The 12,566-nt window shown below is 44.7% G+C and overlaps 1 protein-coding gene across 2 annotated transcripts in view; it reads left to right on the top strand.

Moving 5' to 3' along the window:
- Positions 1–282: 282 nt before the first annotated feature.
- LOC309861454 (alpha-aminoadipic semialdehyde dehydrogenase) overlaps positions 283–12,566 on the top strand; it is a 46,110-nt gene continuing 33,826 nt past the window's right edge. For both annotated transcript variants that reach the window (XM_082724369.1, XM_082724368.1), the window contains exons 1-5: positions 283–528; positions 1,831–1,884; positions 2,451–2,516; positions 10,649–10,729; positions 11,058–11,181. In XM_082724369.1, coding sequence (XP_082580495.1) covers positions 337–528; positions 1,831–1,884; positions 2,451–2,516; positions 10,649–10,729; positions 11,058–11,181 — 517 coding nt within the window. In that variant the 5' untranslated portion in view covers positions 283–336. The remainder of the gene's footprint in view (positions 529–1,830; positions 1,885–2,450; positions 2,517–10,648; positions 10,730–11,057; positions 11,182–12,566) is intronic.

Raw genomic sequence — 12,566 nt, forward strand, 5'->3', positions numbered from 1 at the left:
AAGAAGCCCCCCTCTAAGCTAGGGTACTGTAGAACCAATATTTTGCTGAAAAGCATTTCTGGCTGCGGCCGCAATTCGCCGCGTCTTGCACCAGATGGCAGCAGCTCGACCACTTCCTCCTAGCGGCACCCCACTGTGCCAGGCGAGGGCGAGCCCCGCGCGCCTCCGGAAGACCCAGACTGGCCTCCGCCGAGGCGGCGGCGGCGGCGGCGGCGGCGGGAGCGTGCTCCGGAGGGCGGGGCCCGGCCTGCCCAATGGGCTCCCCCGGGCAGGGGGCGGGGCGCTATTTCAGCCGCTCCCGCGGGGCGCGGGCACGCCGCGCGTCCAGGGCTCAGTATGTGGCGCGTTCCTCGCCAGCTGTGTGTGCACTTTGCGAGGGGAAGCAGGCTCTCTGGTCCTTGGAATAGGCCTGCCGCCTTCATGTCCACTTTGCTCATCAATCAGGCCCAGTACGCTTGGCTGAAGGAGCTCGGGCTCCGCGAGGAAAACGAGGGCGTATACAATGGAAGCTGGGGAGGCCGGGGAGAGGTATGCGGGTGTGCGGGAAATCTGTGCGGCCTCAGTGCGGTCCCTGCCCAACCGGATCCCCCGCCCCATTTTCCACTCCCCACCCCCGCTGCCGTTGTGGACGGTTGTACTGGGGGGGCAAGTTTGGAAGCGACAGAGTAAACATGTGCTTGTGTAGGGTGCCGTAAAAATGCGTTTAGATTATTAGGTCTTTGTGTGCTTTGGAGAAATCAGCGTCATTTGGGAGCTGGTCGAGCTTGAACTTCCACGCAGGCTTACAACCCAAGAGTTCTCGATGTGTAGAGAGACAGGCCACACGCTTAGCTTTGGGAAATTATCTCAGTTTTGTGCTTGACTCTGGCTCCACGGGTCTGCCTGTGTTCTGCCTTAGTTTTATACTGTCTTTTCTGAAATCCTTTGTTGGAGTTTGCAAGTCCGGGTTTGCTGAAATCCTGTTAAAATTACTGGGCGCTGAGCTTCATGGAGGACCGGATTTTAAGCATTTCTTTATTTCCAGAGCCAGGCACCATAACTGGCCCTCCGTGAAAGCTCAATTAAGTTGTTTTACAGAATACCATGGAAAGGTAAGGTTATTACCGCTCAGATTTTTTTGAAAGCTGCGTACAAAAGAAAGCTTTTACAAGATGTTACCAAAAAACCCAAAAAGGAAATGTTACATAGCATGCCACGAAGTTTGTCGAGTGTGATATAATGAACTTGCTTTGTTAGAGGGAACAGTTCTTATGGTTACCTGTGACTGTAGGAGATTCAGGTGCTTTTAATTATCCTCTGAATCGTTTCCTGTTTTCACTTTGATCCTGTTTTTCCTGTGGCATGATACTAGGTTCCTGGATAAATTACTCTTCCTGAAAATCTTTTCAATATGCCTTGACTTTTTTTTTTCTTACTAATCTATGCCGTTTGTGTGGAGATAGGCTTTTCCCATATTTGTCCACTGTTGGTTCTTTGACCTGACTAGGGCAGAGTACGAAGAGTAAGCAAATCTTGTCAGATTGGTCTGTTACTTGTGGAAAAAGAGGCGAAGTAACGGGTTACTTTAGATTGTTGCTTTTACACCGAGTGTTTTGGTGGCAAGGCTGGGTTTTGCAAAATGATTCTGCACGTTTAGGTCAAAAATGAAAAAGAGCTCTGTTAAGTGACCTATTTGTAGTAAAAGTTAATGTAAAACTTCCAAGTTTGGATATGGTATCTAAGTTCAGTTTCTTCTTTTCCTTACAACCCCCATTTGGTCTGTTCCCTCATTTTGGAAGGGATTACATTTTCTATAGATAGCATTCATCTTTTTGTTTATTTTGTTTTAAGGTTATCACCACCTATTGTCCTGCTAACAATGAACCGATAGCAAGAGTACGACAGGTAAGTTTTTTGGTTTTGCTTTTATTAATACAAACTGCCCATGGGGTATGTGCCAGTGATGAAGAGCAGTATGGAGTCTCACAGTCCAAGAATAAAGTGTTTCTTTTTCACAGGACGTTGAAAAATGTCTGGGAGAGACAGCCTACTCTTTGGGTTGGGGTGTCCTAGGAAAGGTGAAACAGAAAAGTTGTGTGTGTGTGTGGGGGGGGGTTTCCATTTAAGGCCACGTTTCTGAATCACCACATTCCTGAATCACCTGTTCTTGTGAAGTCTATGTTGGAGCCCATGGTTCTGAATTTCTGACATCTCAGGTGTTGGCCCCAGATGAGGTTAATGGACCTTGCCTCTAGAAGCAATGTTTTAAAAAGTATAGCTAGATTCTAAGCTGTCTTACTGGGTTATCACAAGTATTGGGAAGCACAGGCTGTGAAATTGATTTTAAGCTACAGATCTGAGGGTCACCTAGAGATACGCCAGTTCTTCTCCAGAAATCTTGGATGTTCTCAAAAGGGGAATCATCACTTCCCTTTGTTTTTCTCTTTGTCTCCCCCTAATTGGTAATTCAGGCTAGTGTGGCCGACTATGAAGAAACGGTGAAGAAAGCGAGGGAAGCATGGAGAGTCTGGGCAGAGGTGAGTGTGAAGATCATAGCACGATGACCTCTGGTGACTGCAGGGAGATAAGAGAAAAATCTTCCAAGCAGTCGGTGCTCTCTGCAGTGGGAGTTGATCTGGGGCAGTGATAATCTTCCTCTGCTGTAGTCCCAGGATAGTGCCTTTTCTTTCTTACTTTTTTTTCCCCCCAAAATTTTATTTATTCACTTGACAGAGAGAGAGATCACAAGCAGGCAGAGAGGCAGGCAGAGAGGGGGAAGCAGGCTCCCCGCCGAGCAGAGAGCCCGATGCAATGCGGAGCTCCATCCACGGACCCTGAGATCATGACCTGAGTTGAAAACAGAGGCATAACCCACTGAGCCACCCAGGCACCCTGATAGTGCCTTTTCTATATCTGCCTTCAGTAAAGGGTGATTTTAAGTGGATTTAAAGTCTTTACTGAAGTAGCATATAGCTCAGCACTTCAATTTCCAATTGAAGTTTCTCAAGTTTCTCACTGGACAAAAAAAAAGGACCGTCTATGTTACAAATACCCTTTTTCCTGCTTCTCCCTACTCCTTCCAGACAGCTTCTTGCAGGGGTGGGGGCTGGGGTGTGGGAGGGAGCATCTCTGCAGTTGGTTGATAGTCCCAGTTCACAGGGCAGGGTCTTGAGTTCCTGCAGTCTGGTCAAGCTGGTGGTTCCTCCTCCATCTATCTGTGATGTAGGAAAGAACAGTAGGGTTTGAAGCTGACAATCAAGAAAGAATTCTTGAGACATCTTTGGTGCAAAAGGTTGTTTTGTTAAAGCATGGGGAGGGGATTGGTGGGCAGAAAGCGGTACTGGGGTCATGAGGACTTTCAAGTTGAAAGGGGATTAGGGAGACTGTAAGTCTCTAAGGAATTTTGGAAGCAAGGTTTCCAGAATCTTGAGGGGCTAACTATTCTTAGCACAAAGTTATCTGTTACCATCTAATAAAGCCTTAGTCATGAGACCCTTCAGGTGTATATCCCCCAGCCATATATGCTTGGGGGATGGTTGCCAACACGTGTCTTGGAGGGTTTAGAGATAAAGGAAGTTTCCAAAGGAAAGATTTTATTTATTTGACAGACAGAGATCACAGGTAGGCAGAGAGGCAGGCAGAGAGAGAAGAGGAAGCAGGCTCCCTGCAGAGCAGAGAGCCGGATGTGGGGCTGGATCCCAGGACCCTGGGATCACGACCTGAGCCGAAGGCAGAGGCTTTAACCCACTGAGCCACCCAGGCGCCCCGGAATTTTTATATGTTAAGGTAGATTTTCTCCCACCTCTCCCCCAGTCTGAATATCCCATTTGCTGTCCCCTGAAGATTAGGCCTGAGGCTAAAGGAACGTCCTGGAAGGTTTAAGCCAGCTCTACTGGGTAAATGAATTTCTTTCTGTGGGCTTTGTCTTGTAAATAGAGAAGACTAGGTCGGCCTGCCTCCTGGGGTTATGGTAAGGGTTAAATGAGTTAATCATTGGAATTGCTTGTTGCAGGACCCTGCCTTTGCAGATGTCTGCCTGAGCTACAAACACCACGTGCTGCTGCGTTTGGGATTGCTGAGCCACTGTTTTCTCTGAATCCAATGTTGCTAGGGTGACTTGGGGAAGGGACAGGTTTTCCCAGAGAGTCCTGAGTTGGATGCCCCTTAGTTGTCAGGCAGGAAGTCGCCTCAGTGCAAAGCGGGAAGAACATTTTCCTGTACTTGAACCAAATCTGGCTGTAAGTTGGCCTAGGGTTCCATTATGCGCTATGAAAAATGTCCCTGAGCAGTAAAAGGCTACTTCCAAAAGCAAACGGTGTGCTCAGTTCACCCTGCATAGAGAAAGGTACCCGGAGCAGTGTCATTAATTGTTTGCAAAATAATTTTTTCTTTTTGATGTAAAAGTAATGAGTATTTGAGATATCTGGGTGGCTCAGTCTGTAAAGTGGCTACTTTCGCCTCAGGTCATGATGGGGGAGGGTGGGGGGGTTGCTGGTGTCTCCCTGCTCTTCAGGGAGTCTGCTTCTCCCTCTGTTTCCCCCCCCACACACCCTCATGCACTCTGTATCAAATAAATAAATACAATCTTTTTTTTTTTTTTTTTTTAAAGATTTTATTTATTTATTTGACAGAGAGAGATCACAAGTAGGCAGAGAGGCAGGCAGAGAGAGAGAGAGGTGGAAGCAGGCTCCCTGCTGAGCAGAGAGCCCGATGCGGGACTCGATCCCAGGACCCTGAGATCATGACCTGAGCCGAAGGCAGCGGCTTAACCCACTGAGCCACCCAGGCGCCCAAATAAATACAATCTTAAAAAAAGTAATACATCTTTACTAAAAATTGGATGAGGCACTAAGATAATGACATTGAATCCTCTTACCTCATCCTCTTCTATACAGAATAGTTATTAGAGTTAGATTTTGTGCATTTCCTTCATCATTATGTGTTTCATAGTTGTAATTATTATCCAGGGCGTGTGTAAAATTTTTGACTTACAGTGGCACTGCATACCAGCCTAAGTTTACTGCATAATTTTAAAAAAACATTGGTTTCCTATATATAAGCTATTTACAGAAAAATTAATCAGACTTTTTTTTGTGTGTGTCGGGGGAGCAATTTTAGGTTTATAGTATGAGAAGAAAGAATTTTTTTTTTTTGTTTAAGATTTTATTTATTTATTTGACAGAGAGCGATCACGAATAGGCAGAGAAACAGGCAGAGAAACAGGTGGGAGGTGCATTGGTGGGGTGGGGGGAGCAGGCTTCCTGCTGACCAGAGAGCCTGATATGGGCCTTGATCCTGGGACCCTGAGATCATGACCTGAGCCAAAGGCAGAGGCTTAACCCGCTGAGCCACCCAGGCGTCCAAGAAAGAAGAATCTTGCTTTTTCACTTCTGTGTACTGTGTCTGGTCCAATAATTGGCATAAAACAGATCACAGGAGAAAAACATTTTAATTTCTGGTGTGGAGCAGGGAAGGGTGGCAGTGAGGAAAGATCCAAGACCCAGGGGCAGCCAGACACTGAGGCTTCTGTGAATTCAGAGCTCTGGGGCTCCTTGTGGAGGAAGGCAATTCACAGGAAGGTGAGAGGAGTAAATGTTTGGTACACAAATGTTTTCTCTGCCATGTAGCTAGGTATCTCCTTATCAAAGTGATCTCTGGTAATAACTTGCTCTTTGGCAGAGATCTCCTTTGTAAGTTCTTTCAGAAACTTTAGGGGGAAGAAAAAGGCTTTTCCCAAGTCTGGTGGGCCTTGGTTGGCTTCAGCTCAAAATAATCCTCGCGCCAAAGTGGCACCTTCTGGCTCAGTCTGAGCCCTGTCACCGGAGTGATGAGCGGTAAAAGGGAGTGGGGGGGGCTCTACCTCCTTAGCATACTTGGCATGTTTCCCTCTTACCACCATCTTATATTAGTGCCATGTATTTGTTACAGTGGGAGAACCAATGTTGATCAATTATTATTAACTAAAGTCCATAATTTGCGTTCGGATTCGCTGTTTGCATACACTGTTTGGAATGCTAGGGAAACCTATGACCAGAAACATCTCTCACATGTGTGTGTATTTACCCAGGCACATGTGATTCACGATCTTGCCTTTCCGGAAGTGGCTTTTAGGTTAGTCTTGGCTCTGCCCTAGAGCTGGCAGCTGATACTGTTGTCTTTCCTTCATAGGGTACTAGACTTTTTTGTTATGCTCTTTTCCTGTTGAGGCTTGCATTTGGCAGTCTGCTCTGCCTGAACAATGCCCACCTCCGCACCTACCATGCTTTCTCCTACTTCCTGGACTCTTTTTAGATCTCCTAGTAGAATGAGGTTGCTGAGTGGGAATGGCTTGTGCAGGGTGATGGTGGAGTCAGTAGGGGATCCCACTTGTTAGAATTTGAGCTCAGCAATTGAGTTCAAAGTTGAGGGAAGTGGCATAGCCTTACCTAACTGCCTCTGGGGCTCCTGTCAATGGGGCAGTTACTTAGAAGCTGCTGGTGCCTCAGACAAGAACAGAGTAAAGCTCATTCCCTCCTGGTCTATGCACTTAACCCTCCAGGCTCCTTTCTGGCGTCAGGCTGCTTCTGCTTTGCTGTGATGGTTTCGGCTTGCCTTGTGTGTTTCAGTGAGTTCATTGGTGTTAGGCCTGCAGTTTTTCAGTGGGAGTGGTTTCCTTGAAGGCAAAAATAAAAACTTACAGGAGGATCATTTATATACATGATTTCTTTCTCCTAACTATACCTGAGCACAGAGAACCTGGTCAGGAGTACTACTGGCTCTGCTGCTCTCATGAACTGGTTTCAGCCCAGAATGCCACTGTTAGGCTCCTCTGTATCCCCAGTGTGTCCTTTCCCCCTCCCATCTCTGGTGCGGAAGAGCCAGAGTGAGGACAGGCAACTGGTAATGAGCTATCTGTAAGGGCATAAAGGAAGACCACTTACGTGGAAGCTCTTTTATTACAGCGTGCAGGGATGAGGGGTCTTGTTGTCCATCTCAGGAGGGCATGAGGTTTTGAATGGCCTGTCGTGCTGGGGCCGATCAAGCTCACCTGGGAGGTGGGGCTGTCTTGTTGCCTACTCTGCCCTCATTTCCCTGTCCCCAGACCTAATCTTGGCTTTCTCAGTTCATACTACTCTGTCCTGTCATTTGCGAGGATGGAACAAAAATGCAGAGGCCACATTTGAATGGTCTTGCATGGAATCTAGCCCAAAAGTTTTATGGGTGGTGATTCTGCTATATACCCAGGGTTGAGAATCTGTTAGTTACTGTCAGTTACCAAGTCTTGAATATTTTAAATTACATTTATCTCTCTTGCTGTCTTTATAATTGAGACAAGTCACCATCTTTGTCTTGCCTACTGGTCTCCTAGTGTGAATCTCTGATCTATTTTCTAGACCATAACTGGAGTGATTTTTTTGTTTGTTTGTTTGTTTGTTTAAATAAGCTCTAAGCCCAATGTGGAACTCAAACTCATGACCCCATGATCAAGAGTTGTATACTCTACAGACTGGGCCCACCAGGTGCTCCTGGAATGATATTTAGAAGGTGCTATAATTTCCCCCTACCATTTAATACTCTGCTGATTTTCCCACTATTTTTTGAAGCATCCTTTATAAGGTCCTTTGCACTGTGGCCCCTAATTTTATCTCCTGGTTCCTTTAAACCTAAATTTTCCAGAAATCCTCCATTTCCTCTCTTGACTTTTGGCCTTTGCATATGCTTTGTTTCCTGTTGCCCATAATTTCCCTCTGCTTTCTCTGCCTCTTTACTTGGCAAGCAGCAATCATGCTTGAGGTCTTAGATCTCTAAACTTCTTCGGAAAGCTGACTTCTTCCCCGCTTGCTAACCCCAAGCAACACTTAGTTAACACTGCTAGGTTCTCTCCTTGTACAGTCTGGCTTCTCCAGAACAGCACTCACCATAGGAGATTGAAATCACCTGTTTGTTGTTTCCACCCCCCCCCCCCCATTGGGGTATTGGTTCTAGTGGGCTTGAATTGTAGCTGTCTTCCTGGTGTCCCTGGGGAAGATCGGAATATCTGGCACATAGAAAGTGTGCAATAATTAGTGGTTAGAGACCGAATAATATATACACAGAATATAATGTAAATGTGTATTAGCCATTTTGGGTTGATATTAACCAGTTCGCTGAACTTAGAAGCCTGTAGGCTAAATTCATTTGAAACATTAATGAGCCCACCCCATGTTCTAGAAAGTATGTAGATCTGTGCTGATTCATGTAACATTGCAAGTTTTATTGTTTTCAGAAGAGTTGTATTATTGTAAAAATGGCAAATGCTGTAGACATAGAAAATATGGGGACTGGAAGTCTATTAGAATTGCATCTCCTCCTCCCTCCCCCACCAAAAAAATCCTATTCCCCAGAAATGACCATTAACATCTTAATGTATATTTCTTCAAATATAAGTGAAAGTTTAGTTATTGTGTGTATTATTTTGCTATTTTCTGTTATCCTGTTAAAACTCTTGAAAGTTTTTCCTTATGAGTCTTTCTTCCTATTTGGAGGGTGTGAAGTGTCCAATTTTATAGCTGTTCCTATATTAACTAGTCATGTGTTGATGGACATTAGGGTGGTTGGTTTGTCTCTGCTAGAAATGGCATTGTGGTTACGTGTGGTACCTATCCCTCTGTACACTTATGTATATGCTTGGTATCTGGGAATGGAATTACCTAGTCAAAGGGGAGGAATGGTTAAAAGGTTAGTAGGATGCCAGGTTCCTTCCAGAAAAGCTCTCTCCTGACCCGGTGATCTCTCTGGGAAGAAGAGCATGAAGATGAACCCTGAGTTCTGGGTCAGGCTCTGGGAGGCGGCAGCCTTTGAGCAGTGCCATGATAGCCCTCTCTAAGAGGGGGTGCGGGCAGGCCACAGCCTGGGGCCTGTTGCAGTTGTACAACTGTACTGTGCCTCTGAAGGAGAGGCTGAGTTAATTGGGAAAAGCTGGAGGGGAGAGAAGAAAGGAGTGGTGATCACAGTTGAGGAAGTCATGTCTCCATAGGTGAAGCACATCGCAAACTTCACGTGACCCAGCCTGTACTCTTTGCCTCCATAAACCCCTTACACTTCTGTCTTGTCTCAGGAATTGTACTTCCATCCACCCAGCTGTTCAAGCCACAGACCTGGGCTCCATCCGTGGTTCTTGCACCCCCATTTCCCACACCTATTCCATTAGGGTGTCCTGTCTGTTCTGTTTTCAGATTAATCCTGAATCTGCTTTGTGTCCCTTGCTTTAGTTTTACAACTAAGTTACTGTAATCTTTGGTCTAGGGCACTAGAGTATGTTCTTAATTGGCCTCCCTACTTCTCTTTCCCCTCCGGTATATGCTTCACCTATACCACATTGATTTTTTAAAAGATTCTCTCTATTTTATTTTATTTTATTTTTTTGAGAGAGAGAGAGAGTGGGGAGAGGAACAGAGGAAATAGGACAGGTAGACTCTGTGCTGAGTGCAGAGCCTGGCTCTGGGCTCATTCCCACAACCTGAGCCAAAATCAAGAGTTGGACATGGACACTTGGACGGTTAATTGAGCCACCCAGGTGCCCTCTGCATGGTGGTCTTATAAAAGGCAAAGCAGGGACGCCTGGGTGGCTCAGTTGGTTAAGCAGCTGCCTTTGGCTCAGGTCATGATCCCAGTGTCCTGGGATCGAGTCCCACATCGGGCTCCTTGCACAGCAGGGAGTCTGCTTCTCCCTCTGCCTCTGCCTGCCATTCTGTCTGCCTGTGCTTGCTCTCTCCCCCCTCTCTCTCTGATAAATAAATAAAATCTTTAAAAAAAAAAAAAAAAAGCAAAGCAGGGACACCTGGCTTGCTCAGTAGGGCATAGAACTCTTGATCTTGGGGTGTTGGGGTCTTGAGTGCAAGCACCAGTTTGGGTGTAAAGCTTGCTTAATTAAAAACCTTTGGAGGGATGCCTGGGTGGCTCAGTTGGTTGGACGACTGCCTTCGGCTCAGGTCATGATCCTGGAGTCGCAGGATCGAGTCCCGCATTGGGCTCCCAGCTCCATGGGGAGTCTGCTTCTCTCTGACCTTCTCCTCGTTCATGCTCTCTCTCAAGTAAATAAATAAAATCTTAAAAAAAATAAAAAAATAAAAAACCTTGGAGAGAAAAAAAAAGTGAAGCAAATCATTTCCTTAAAAACCATTAAAGACTTCCCATTGCACTCACAGTAAGATTCAGTAAGATTATTAGTTCTGTGAATGCCTTGTTTATTTTTTGCCCCAGTGCCTGGAATGATGCCTGTCATGTAGTAAGTAGATGCTCAGAAAATAGCGGATCATAATTTGAATGGGTTATGGAATACTGTTTTATTAGCTGAATCTAGGATTTGGGTATGCAGTCATTTTGACCCGTAAGAAGATGTCAGGGGGAATCACAGAGGTTTATTGGTATTCAGGGTATTTTAAGCTTTTTAAGCATCATTGTTTTTAGTCTTATAATTTATCTATGTTCTTGGCACAGACCCTTACTCTCCAAAAATCTATAATCTGGTTGATGTTTTCTGGGACTCTGCTATCTGTGTTAGGGATGTGCCATAATACTGTTTGGATGTGATTAGAAAGTCATCTGATGGGTTTGTATTTAGTTCCTTTAGAGGATGTTTTTCTAATACCGTGTTACAGACACCAGTTTACATGTTGAATCAGATGCTAAGATTCTGTTCTCTTCTTAGGTTCCTGCTCCGAAGCGAGGAGAAATAGTAAGACAGATTGGAAATGCTTTGCGGGAGAATATCCAAAAACTAGGAAATTTGGTAAAGTATTTTCTTAGTAAATAGACATTCCTTTGGGTTGGGGATTACGGCTGTTGAGTGTTTTTGTTTAAGATTTTAGGATTGTGATGCTTAAAGGGGTCAGTTCATACATATAAAAAATGTCTTTAGAAGAAAGATGAACAAGATGAACAGGGAAGAGTAAAGAAAATTCATGGGTTTTAAAATTAAGATAATAACAGACTTTCTGAAGTTTTATATTTTGACAAAATAGACAAGAAATGCCATTTGCTTCCCTCTGTCCCCTCCCACCCCATAAATTTAGTATTTAAAACATGAATTGTGTTGTAAGAATGCTTCTTGGTTTTAGGTGTCACTGGAGATGGGGAAAATCTTAGTGGAAGGTGTGGGAGAAGTTCAAGAGTACGTGGATATTTGTGATTATGCTGTTGGATTATCGCGGATGATTGGAGGACCCATCTTGCCTTCTGAAAGTAAGCAATGAAGTCAGTTAAACTTAGAGTTCTGTGCTCTTAGACCGTACTCCAAAATATGCTCTGGCTATGATTAGTTTGCAGAAGAAGAATTGTATGTAGCGTGTAAACATATGAAAATGTCTTTAATCTCTGTACTCACAAACGTAAAATAGGTGAAAATATCAGATCAAGATCCTTGTTAAAATTTTGTGTTTTTAAAGCCAAAACTCCGTTTTGGGAAGTCTGTAGATGAGATAGCCACTCTTTCATGGGGACTTTTGGCAACATGAATCACCAGTCCATAGCAAAAACAATTTGAAAATAAATCCAAAGGGCCCAAGGTTTAATACCAGTTTCAAGACTCTAATTTGAGTAAATATTCAATATGAAATATGACAGAGGTTTGTATATAAAGGTGTTTGCTGTAGTATCACTAGGAAAAATCTGAAATGACCTAAATCCTGTATCATATGACAAATGTTAAGCTAATTTTTTTTTTTTCAGATTTTATTTATTTATTTGACAGACAGAGATCACAAGTAGGCAGAGAAGCAGGCAGAGGGAGAGGAGGAAGCAGGCTCCCTGCCGAGCAGAGAGCCCGATGCGGGGCTCGATGCGGGGCTCGATCCCAGGACCCTGGGATCATGACCTGAGCCGAAGGCAGAGGCTTTAACCCACTGAGCCACCCAGGCGCCCCAATGTTAAGCTAATTTTGATAGTCTAGTAACATATTTTGAAAGTCATACTTAATGGAGATTGCTGTCCCCTAATCCCGCACTTTGGGTTTTTTTTTTTTCTTTCTTAAACATTTTATGTATTTGACGGAGCACAGGCAGGGGGAGTGGAAGAGGGAGAGGCAGTGGGAGAAGCAGGCTCCTTGCTGAGCAAGGAGCCCGATGTAGGACCCCATCCCAGGATCCCAGGATCATGACCTGAGCCAAAGGCAGATGCTTAACTGACTGAGCCACCCAGGTGTCCCAGGAATATGTTTTTTTTTTTTTTTTTTTTTTTAGAGATTTTATTTGTTTATTTGACAGACAGAGATCACAAGTAGACAGAGAGGCAGGCAGAGAGAGAGAGGGAAGCAGTCTCCCTGCTGAGCAGAGAGCCCGATGCGGGACTCAATCCCAGGACGCTGGGATCATGACCTGAGCTGAAGGCAGCGGCTCAACCCACTGAGCCATCCAGGCGCCCAGGAATATGTTTTTTTAAAGAGCAAATTTTCCTGTTTTTCTTGGCATATTTGGTAAATTTCCTATTGGTGGAAAGAATTGGGAGGTTTTTGTTTGTTTGTTTTTGTTTTTTTACTGTCCTTAATTAGGTATATAGCAATGATTCCCATTAGCCAAGAGGCATTTTATGTTTTATGTTACTGATCATTTTCTTTTTCTTAATATTTATTT

The sequence above is a fragment of the Mustela nivalis genome, assembly GCF_964662115.1.
Source record: "Mustela nivalis genome assembly, chromosome: 3".
Taxonomy (NCBI): domain Eukaryota; kingdom Metazoa; phylum Chordata; class Mammalia; order Carnivora; family Mustelidae; genus Mustela; species Mustela nivalis.